We start from the raw sequence: 11,201 nt of genomic DNA, 5'->3' as shown, positions 1-11,201 counted from the left end.
AAGAATTAGAAAATAAAAACTCTACCCATACATTACTTACCAATCAACTAAAACGTCTTCAGGTATAGTTCCATAAATTGTTTTCAAAATTGGAGACCTTATTGACAATATGCAAAACAAAACATACAATTTTATTTGTGAACTTGCTACAAACATCTACAAATATTCAAACCAAAGCACATAGTAGCAATTTGTCTAATTGTTCACTGCATTCATTTTTCATCCACACGTTAATATCATGTAGCAAAAATCTACTCTTGCAAACTTTTCAAAATAAAATGAATTGTTGATAATAATATGTTATTATTATAAAGGATGATGTACGAAGAGTAACACATGATCTACAGAAGAGTGGGGCTGAGAAAGATGGTTTAACCAGTAAAATAGAAGAAATTAATCTATATAATGATAGTTCAGAGAGAGAGTTACGCAAAATCATCAGTTCGAAACAGGTAGGGTTTTCTCAAAACTTTTTTCTTGGAAGTTTCTGTATTCTCTTCACTGCTGACGATGACTTTAAGGCAAATTGTACTGGTCTGGACAAACTTTGTTCTGTAAGAAACATTAGGATCTCTGTTTTTCGTGATTTCCTCAGAACATGGGTCATATATTATTTGATTTTATAAATTGATTATTATTATTGTAGAGTATGATGGTAGATGAGAATATTATGAAGTTAGAAATTAAGAGATTAAGAGATCAACTCAATGAAAAATCAGATTCAGTTTATAATCTAGAGAAACGTAAACTACAACTTGATACGGTGAGTTCACAGTTAATTATTTTATTTGGTTTAAACCAAACATGCAATAATCATTTTGTTGAGAAGACATTTTCATTTAAATCTGTCATTGAAAAAATTACAAAATTTAATAGGCAGCATTGACAGATTGACAAAATGGTTTATTGATTATTTTTGAAAACATTTTCGTTTTGGTATCAGAAATCATTGAATCTATCAGTTGAAAAATATTTAAATTAGTTGTCAATGATTTCAAAGACTAATTCAAATTTTGAATAACTGAAGACAAAAAGCACTAAAAACACAATTATGATATAATAAATTCTATTATTATTACAGGCTATGAGTGAAAGAAGAGAAGAAATTAACATACATCGTGATATGTTGGTATCTCAGTATAGAGTAGCTAATGATGAACGGCAACAGATCAGTGCTGAGCTACATGAGAGAATCTCGAAGATTGATAAACTCAGAAAGAGGTAAGAATGTTTAGTAATTAACTCTGGATTAAATGATAGAATCAGGAACTTTGATTAGTGAATATAAGTAGCCTACTAGCTAAGTGTATTTTCAGAATTTATAAATGAATGGAAATAAATAATTAGATTTATTTAGATCTATTCGTGATCTTTAATTTCAAGGTATGAAATATTAATGGTATCTATGGCACCACCTGAAGGTGAAGAGGAGAAATCGCAGGCGTATTACGTCATTAAGGCAGCACAAGATAAAGAAGAATTACAGAGAACTGGAGATGATTTGGATGCTAAGATAAGAAAAGCTGAGAAAGAAATTCGTGCCTTAGAAAATACTTTACGATTAATGAATGGACGTAATGAACAATATAGAAAAAGTTTCAACAAGATTACAGAATCTAGTAAGACTATTGTTTCTTTATTTGAAGTTTGAGAATTAACCTGGACTATTATTCAATGCTTACTTTTCTCTGAAATCCTTTTCCTAAAAAGTCTTACTTGCTTACTAGAATGGTATATTTTCTCCTGTGAGTCAATTATTATGTATTTTATATATTTGAAGGTGATGAAATGGAAGATAAACAACAACTAGATGAACAGATGAGAGCTGTTATGGATAAATATAAATATAAACGACGTCAAATCAGAGAATTACAGGAAGATTTGCAGGTAAATATATGTTATCAGTGTATATTACATACAATATATTTTTAAAATTTATATGAAAGACCCTTTGTGTTGAATATAATGTATTTATAATGATTGTGTATGTTTTTTATAAACAGACTATGAGTGGTACATTAGATAATCTAGTAAGAGATGAAGATGCCTATGTTGAAATGATTGAAGATAAAAAGGTTTGTAAATTTCTTTATTAACATGAACTAAAAATTAATCATAATATACATTTACTTACATATTCTTATCTTGCTTGTTGCTCAGAAATCTACTTAAACACATGAATCAAACTCTTTTAACAGCCAAAATAAAGTAAAAACCTATATTTATTTCAGAGCAAGGTTCTTCAGTTAAATAAAGATTTAGACGATCAAAGAGCTAAATTAGAAAGAGTAGCTAAACAGGTAAAATATATTAAGATAGAAAAAGATTCAGTTTGCATTCCATAGTTTGTGGTTGAAAAATCACAATCACATGTTTGTAAGGTTTTATATATAAACCTTCTTTAAATAGAGATTATAATTTAAGTCATGTTAGTAAAAGTTCTAATAATATATAAAGATAAGTTAATATTTTTATTTGTAGAATGTAAAATATTCAAGAGAACTGAGAAATGTTAAGAAAAGTAAAGGAGAAACAAATGAAGAGGTTAGTTTCTTTTCACTGAAGATGTGGTTAAAAATAATATATTAATGATGATAACTTATGTTATTGCTGAGTCTGATTCTTTTGTGGCTTTTGTCTATTTTTATGCCTGGTTTACTTCATTGTATAAGTTTTCCCATCAATTATGATCATTATTTTTGCTTTTGTCCGGTTTCTTAAAATATATCTCGCTCTCTCTTTGTCTCTCTCATATAGCACTTTAAACTGAATTGTGTTTCTAACCTTTACTTGTTGTAGAATTACAATGAATCAAACACAAGTTTATAATTTCTTAACAGTAATATCTGTGATGTTATGTATTACATAGTAGTAATATTTTTCTACTTGTAGCGTGATTTTGAAGTACGTGAATTACGAGAATTCAATAAGAATGTAATGAAACAGATTGGTGAAAGTAGTCAAGGAAACCCAGATATAGCTGAAGCTGTTAATATGTACTTCACACAGGTATTGTTCTGTTTTATTCATAATCCTGAAACTGTAGTTCTCTATGCTTTCATAAATTACTCTCTACAGTATTGAATATTCCTTAAACCTGTAAATAAACCAGATCTGGGAGCTTTTCTCATGTAAAAATTCTCATTCATTGTATAGTCCCACATAAAATTCCATATCAATATGTATAGACCTATTTGAAATGTTATTATTTCAGGCGAATCTTCCCCCTCCTACACCATCAGGTAGAGGACTAGGTAGTGCCAGAAGTAGTTTATCATCGGTTCGTAGCACAGGAAGTCTCAAATCTCCTACTTCAAGTCATGGCCGTCCAACACCAACACCAGTTCAACTTGGTGCCGATTTAGATGGTAAGTCGTCAAAAGTTCATTCTCCCTGAAGGGGATGTTTGCTTAGAATAATAGCAGTAATCATTTTTGATTGTCTGATTTCAAGATTTCACTATTTCATGTGGCTCTAATTTGACATTATAATTGTTTCTGACTGATTTCTTTTCAGGTTTGCCCTCACCAGCCAGTTCCAGATCTTCATTAAGCAGTGTAAGAAGTGCAAGAAGTCAGCTTAGTGCCAAAAATTAAACTCACTATATCTCAATTTTCTGTGATATCATATAATACGTTTTAACTTGAATATATTTGAAGACTCTTAATTCCTACATAACAGATGGCAGTAGGAACAAGTTTGACAGGCCATTCAGCATTATACATTTTTTCAATGTTTTAATTGAATTTGAAAACACATTGATAATAAATACATTCCTATTATAGAACCATACCATCCTATCTATTTGTTAATGGATATATTTATTGAAGTTTTATTTATATGTAGGCCCACATTATATTTAATATTTGTTTACTATTTTTGTCTGTGATACTATTTATTCAATTGTAAATAAATCGTGGTGGATAATAATGCCATTCTTAATTAACAAAATTTTGCACCATATATCAAATGAGTTAACAATCGTGACTCCAATCATCTTATATTCACCCAAAATTCTGTGTTTCATAATAGATCCCCTTATGTGTGGAGTTGTGGAATAATCTTGGTTTAAAAATTGGAACATATTTTTGATTGGTCAGCATAAATTTGGAAAACTTTTAATACTATATTTAACACATAAATGAACAAAAAAAATATATTCAGGCTCAATGTAGGCCTACGCTTGTCAATGATTAAGTCTATAATCAACTTCAATATGGTAAGTCTATTTGATAAGGGGAAGTCTCATGCAATCTGGATATAAAAACGTCATGGCCATCATAGGAGCTGCAGTGGCTCAATGAGTAAGACACTGTCTTGTTCCCTTGCCTGAAGATCCAGAGTTCAATCCCAGCATGGGTTGTAATATACCTTAGCCCCTTAGGATGTTTTCAACCCTATTTTCCCGGCTATGGAAAAAGCAATGTTATCATTTGTATTGGATACTGTCTGCTACAAACTGAGCCTCTTTTTATATCCCTTTTCAGGTGGAAATTGAAAAAAAGTAGGCTTCAGCTGCTATCCTGGCTAAACTTTCCTCATTACACACCGCATGGAGATGCTCGTCCTCATTAGCCCAATCATGACACAGGAGTCTGTTTCTATCAATAGACGACTCTCTCTATAACAGTACATATACATGTATAGAGAGAGTCGACTATTGATAGAAACTGATACCAGTGAATCATGAGCAGAAATGTTGAAACTCCCTTTTATTTCATTATGGCCATGAATTGCGGAGCAAATATCAGTGTAGTTATTATTGCCTGGTAAGTTTTTTTGTAAATGTGGACATAGTTATAACTCACATTTATAACTATGGGTTCACATTAAAGATAATTAAGTGGTCGAATTGGACAAGGACGATCTGACTGGTAGGGAAGATAACTCTTTAGAAGCTGTCTCGCCTCAACAGGAAGTTGCGCCATTCACTAAAAAAATCCCTCACATGTTGTGAAGAAGATTTATCCCTGTTATTTTTATTTTTGACATAAAAAGAAGTATTTTTACTAATCAAAATGCCCAAAAAATCAAAAGTTAAAGGTATTGAAGAGGACGATTGGAAAAATCCAGACGAGGAAGCTGAAATAGCAGCAGGATTGAAGAAAATGTCAACATCAGAAGAGGTAAACAAACAAATTATCGCCATATCGGATTGTCAATCCGATTGATGACACAATATTCTATGAACATCAGTAGTGAATTGTTAAAGTATTAAGTCTTACATACATACAATTTCTGTTTTTAATAAATGCTGAATTATATTACCAATATATATTTAATATTATGTTTATCTCCTTTCTTGAAAAAAGAAGTATGGCATAGCCATACAGTGGTATAACCTATTTTCGTGGATATAATGATTCAACACCGAATTTCGTCAAAGTTAAAAAAACGAAAAAAATTTTTTATGTCTTAGAGCTTTCCTCAAATATTCTACAAAATAACAAAAATTGGTTTGTTTCGATTTTCTTTATTAATCCTTCACTTTGACCCATATTTCATGAGCAACCAACTCGGCAACGGCGGCAGAATGCGTCACCTATTTTCGTGTACAATGTTTGATCTATAAATAAGTCTAGAAAAATACGTTGTATGGATACCGGGTGGTATAATTAACTTCTCTTAGTATTTATCTTTAATATCAATTCATTATAACTAGTAACAATTCCTTGAAAGAACCACGATTTAAAAAAAAAATAGTGACTGAAAAAATAAGATACGTAGTGTGATTTATTGCTAAAAGTCACTGAAATAACATAAGAATATGGTCCACTTTGTGTTCGATAGAAATTTTCTGCTGACACGGAATCCGCTAGTTGATCACATGACTTCATTCGTTGGACTACATTCTAGCAGACGACACTTGGAATTCCGATTACCGCTTGGGATTATAAGGAAATTCGGCCGATAAAAAATGGTGACGTTTGGTAATAACTGAAATACGCCATTTTGTATTTGTCAAAAGTATACATTAATACATTTTACCTTGCTTGAAACTACTAGATTCATTCTACTAGCTGACATTGTAGAGAAAACCCATGTTTATCAAAACAAACTAATGCGGAGGTCGCGCAAGGTTGCTCATGTAAATTATTAATCCTTTCCGGAAATCCACGAATAATAGGTTTCCACGAAATTAGGTTACTTGACTGTATGGCAATATGGTCATGTAATGGATGTTTATGATATTTGGCGTCTTTAATGTAATAAGGGACATGTAATAATTCTTGCTGGACTGATATTGTCATTTGTATATAATGAGGTTGATTACAATTTCAAATATATTACTGTCTGACTACATTGAGCTCTGAATTGAATTTTTTCTCTCATTTCATAAATATTCAAAATAAAATTTTCATTTGTCTAAGAATGCCTTTGGGTGGCTATACATTACATTTCAGATACGTGTAGTTTAACATACTGTTGCCACTCTAAGCTAATTGGTATTTTATTGTAGGCTGAAAATGGTACAGATAGTCCAACTGAAAAGAAGAAGAGTAAAAAGAAAGATAAGAAAAATAAACTGGCTAAATTAAAAGAAGAGCTAGAGAAAGCTGCTGAGAATGGAGAAGAAGAAGAGGATGAAGAAGTAAAGAGTAAAGATGTTAAAGGAAAAGGAAAGACAGTTAAAGATGATGATGATGAAGAACAAGAATATTATATAAGTGATGATCCTGGTGATGAACCAACTCATGCTGAATCTGAACAGAGTAATGTTTGTTTCTAACTCTCTTATTGAAATTTCTGTCAAAGTATTTAATTAACTGAACTTTTGATTAATAGTGTTTTATGACTCTTAGTAACAATTTCTAATTACAAATTTACGTTCTGATTGTAGTCTTCATCAACATCATAATCAAATCATGTTTCTTCAAGATTAGCTTTATTCAATGCTATGAGTCGCTTCTAGACTTCCAGAAAGCTAGAAGACGTCATACTTTAATGTAATACCGGTATCACTTTATAAACCGTATATGTTGAAAAATCATTTTTTTATTCAGGTTCTTCAGCCCCTAAACTAAGTAAAAAAGAACTCAAGAAATTAAAGAAACGGGTAGGTTGATATAAGTTAAACTTTGAAATATTTTATAAATAAATCCCGCCTGGAAATGTTCCAAAAATTTACCTGTCGCAATTTGGCACCTTACTTAAATTATAGCCCACCTAACTAAAATTAAATGTGATGAACATGACTCACTGACTGATTAAAATCTAAATTTCTATAATCTGAACCTATGTTTATGTACAACTGAATCACACATGTGGTATTTGAATGTTATTATTTTAAATTTCACTTTAATGTTAACTTTGTTATTGTTCCAGTTATTATTTATTACCTTATTCTCGCTATATATTTTCAGGCTGAATTCCGTAAACAAATTGATGAAATGGAAGAAAATGGTCAATTTTCACTTTCTCAGGCTACAAAATCTGGTAAATCAGCCATATTAGATAATGTTAAAGATATCAAGGTATTTATTTGAATTAATTTCATTTCAGAAGCATGTCACTCATAATACCTTACTAATGTAATGTAGTTTGTAGGAAATAATGATTATGTTTTTTTTTAATTGTCTGATGTAAAGTGGTAACCCTGCCAATTTTTACCCCAAAAAAAGAAACTCAAGAAAATTGTGTCTAGATATAAAAAAGAAAGTACATGATTTGGTGTATATATTATCAAAGGACGGTATAATGATAGAATGGTTTTTTTTTTTCAGGTAGAAAATTTCTCAATAGCAGCCCGTGGTAAAGAGTTATTTGTTAATGCAACACTACAAATCTCAGATGGTAGAAGATATGGTCTAGTTGGTCCAAATGGGTGAGTTTTTACATTTCAAACAATGAATTGCCTTCCTAGAAATTTCATAGGAGAATGTCCCTGTGTAAAAATATGTTTCAAAATGATAATGGTTGTGTTTGCTTTGTTAGAAAGTGATATTCCAATTCACCAAGAAACTGTCAGTAATAACCCTGTCAAACTGCACCAAGACCATTTTATTAAAAAGCGTGCAATGGGGAAGCAATATTGTCAATATGTAGCAGTTTGAGAGTGACTGTTACGGATTTTGTAATTCCAAGGGACTTTTTCAGGTTTTCTTCACATTTGCTGGCTATAACATGATATTTTTCTTTCTAGGCATGGTAAAACAACATTATTAAAACATATAGCTAGTCGTCAGTTACAAATACCATCTAATATAGATGTTTTATATTGTGAACAAGGTAAGTGGTTAGTTGTTCTCTTGAAAACAACACAGTGAACGTAAAACTCTGTTAATTTCTTTTGAAAACAACATCATACTCTGAAAAATCTGTTGCACTGAAAAGGAAAGACAGAAAGGTTTCCTTCTGAATAATGATTTTGATTGCTTTCTTCAATTGCTTTCTATAAACGTATTGCTTATTTTCCTGATATTTTATGTTGACTGAAATGAACAGCAATTTGATACAATATTATAGATGTGGTAGCTAATGAAACTAAAGCAATAGATGCAGTATTACAATCAGATAAAACCAGAGAAAAATTGTTACAAGAAGAGAAATCATTAACAGAATTAATGGAAAAACAGGGAGAAGATCATCAAGATAGATTAAATCAGGTAAAGATATCTCTGATGCAATCATAGTCCAATTACTTGTTTTTAGTACCCTTAAACCCATTTAACAAGATCAAGATCTAGTATGACACGCTTTAATTTTTATGCGTCCACATGGAAATGTAGACATATATTGCCGTCGCCCCTGTCTGTTGATCAGCCCGATCTAGTAAGAACGTGGCTACAATTTTTATCCAATCTTGGTGAAAATTGGTTAAAAAGTGCATGAAGTGTTTCAGAGTTATTGCTGTTGTGTGTACGTCAATGAGACATTGTTCATGTTTGAATTTGATGATAATGTAATGAACTGTTTCAGGGATTTTGCCTTGACTTATAAATATTTTTAAGATTGTTTGAAAACTCATTATTTAGCCACTTTATAAAGTCTTAGTTATAATTTCTGACAGCATTTAGTGGGTGTAGTTACCTAGTCTAGCAAGCTATCTTAACAAATTTAAATGGGTCTTAGACAAATTTGTTTAGGCCTTGGTACACTAGACAAAGATAGTCTCAGTCTGGAAAAAAGCTGATCTTCTTGCATATTTAATGGGAAACTTTACCTGGCATAGATTACATATATCTGTGCATGTGCTGGGTTAGATATTTTGACTCTTTGTGGACCTTTTCCACACTTTTTCATTAGAGAGTGAAGAGTTACTTCTGTTTAAAGTGGGCCAAGTATGCTAAATATGTATATTTATCAGCGTCAGGTACAATTCCAGACATGATATCGTCGGTGGGCTTACAAAACCGCGTATATGGCCATTTTCACTAAAATCACTTTTTCGATTATTTGGAATCAGCAGTATATTCCGCACATTTTTATATGGATTTGGTGGTTCTAAGCCAATAAAAAGTTGTCTTTTCAAACATGTGACAAATTGGCGTATATTGATTGGTGTAAAATTGGGTCTTCCAAAATCACGTACCTCAAACTTTTTTTGTCAGGACAAAATGTGCAGCAAACAAACTATGCCAGAGTGCCAGAGGTAATGTAATAATTCTTTCGCAATTTACCTAAATGTCTTACGAACACTATTACATAGCTAAACCACACCAAGGATGGTTTAAATAACTTTTTGCATACATATTAGTTGCTTTATGATAGGACGTCCTTTGTACAACAGAACATTTTACGTTGACGACTTAATATTTTTTAGTAAATTCTCTCCTAATCTGTAATGCTGTGTCCTGCAATGCATATTGCATCATTGTAATGAATTTTTGATATTATGTCCATACAAAAGTTCGTTAAAATAAAGTAAATTTTGACATACGCGATTTTGTAACTAAGCCTTGAAAAAATTATTTGGTTATTATTCGTATATTCGCGTTTTTAGAATAACGGTATATTTGTCTTAAGGTCGTATTTATATCATATTATTATTATCAAAATAGGCCTGTAAGTGAATACTGAATTATACTTTGTTTTTTATTATTTCAGTTGATATTATAATATCCTCACAATCATCAAAATGGCCAGTTATTCGAGAGGAAAATATTTGGTTAGTCTGGCAATAAAGTCCACCAAGAATTCAATAAATGAAAACAACTGCGGAGATGCTAATGATAAAAATTGTAAAAAAACAGATAATCAACCTTTACCTTCTGCTATTCTTACAAAAAAACCTGTGCCACAAGCTATAACCCCTCCTGAAAACAATGATATATTTCTATCTGAACCAGAAGCCACAATCAAACATGTACCACAATCTTTAACCCTACCAGATGACGATGTAACATTTCTATCTCAACCAGACGCCACAATATATTCATGCATACCCAGTGTATCTTGCTCAGAATCGAATCAAGTTCAGACATATATTGCCGAACCCATTGGCATGTATTATAACCTCCCCGAAAACTATCATGAAAATGTCGATGTTCAGACTTCAAACTCAATTCACCTAAAATCACCATCAGAATTACTAAACCAATGTAATCCATCTTGTTCTTACTTACCTCTCAAAAACGATGATGATAGTCTCACAAGTTTGCATTTACATGATGCTCAAGAAGTCGAGATAGATTCGCACTCGCCCATTGGTTCCACAGCACAAGATCAATCCACAAATCAGACCTGTGATGGGGTATTTTCTGACAAACCTTAAACTCAAACAAACAAAAGGCCGCGGTACACGATGAACAAATCATCACTTAGTGATAGCACTCTACTGGAGACTGAATCTGATGCTGACGATTCTGATAGAGATCCTGATTGGAAACCAAGGAAGAAAAGAAAACTTTTCGAATGTTCCTCCTCTGATGAAGATCTTGCCCACTCTCCAATTAGACCAATTTCAACAACCTCTGTACCTTCATCCCCAAATACACCCACACACAACCCCCCACATAAAAGATCAAAGCCAGGAAAAGCCATGCCAGAAAAATGGAAAAAGAACATACAAAAGCAATTACGAATGGAAGGAAAGGATTATAGCGGGATAAAGAAAGATGACGAGGGTCATTATGTGTATTCATCTGAGAAGCAAAAGAGAACATTGGGAGAAAGGAATTGTACTCGATTGTGTGCAATAGGGAAAAAATGCACTGCATTCAGTGAGGATGAACGATCTTCTATATTTGATCGTTTTGGAC

The 11,201-nt window shown here is 31.9% G+C and overlaps 1 protein-coding gene across 1 annotated transcript in view; it reads left to right on the top strand.

The window, feature by feature from the left end:
• Nucleotides 1-7,391: 7,391 nt before the first annotated feature.
• LOTGIDRAFT_114038 (hypothetical protein) overlaps nucleotides 7,392-11,201 on the top strand; it is a gene marked incomplete at both ends in the record, with an annotated part of 9,415 nt that continues 5,605 nt past the window's right edge. The window contains 4 exons of the mRNA XM_009052241.1: nucleotides 7,392-7,475; nucleotides 7,725-7,825; nucleotides 8,144-8,229; nucleotides 8,467-8,606. Coding sequence (XP_009050489.1) covers nucleotides 7,392-7,475; nucleotides 7,725-7,825; nucleotides 8,144-8,229; nucleotides 8,467-8,606 — 411 coding nt within the window. The remainder of the gene's footprint in view (nucleotides 7,476-7,724; nucleotides 7,826-8,143; nucleotides 8,230-8,466; nucleotides 8,607-11,201) is intronic.

The sequence above is a fragment of the Lottia gigantea genome, assembly GCF_000327385.1.
Source record: "Lottia gigantea unplaced genomic scaffold LOTGIsca_18, whole genome shotgun sequence".
Lineage (NCBI taxonomy): Eukaryota > Metazoa > Mollusca > Gastropoda > Lottiidae > Lottia > Lottia gigantea.
Note: the sequence above shows the minus strand (reverse complement) of the source record. Positions and strands in the feature narration are given on the sequence as shown.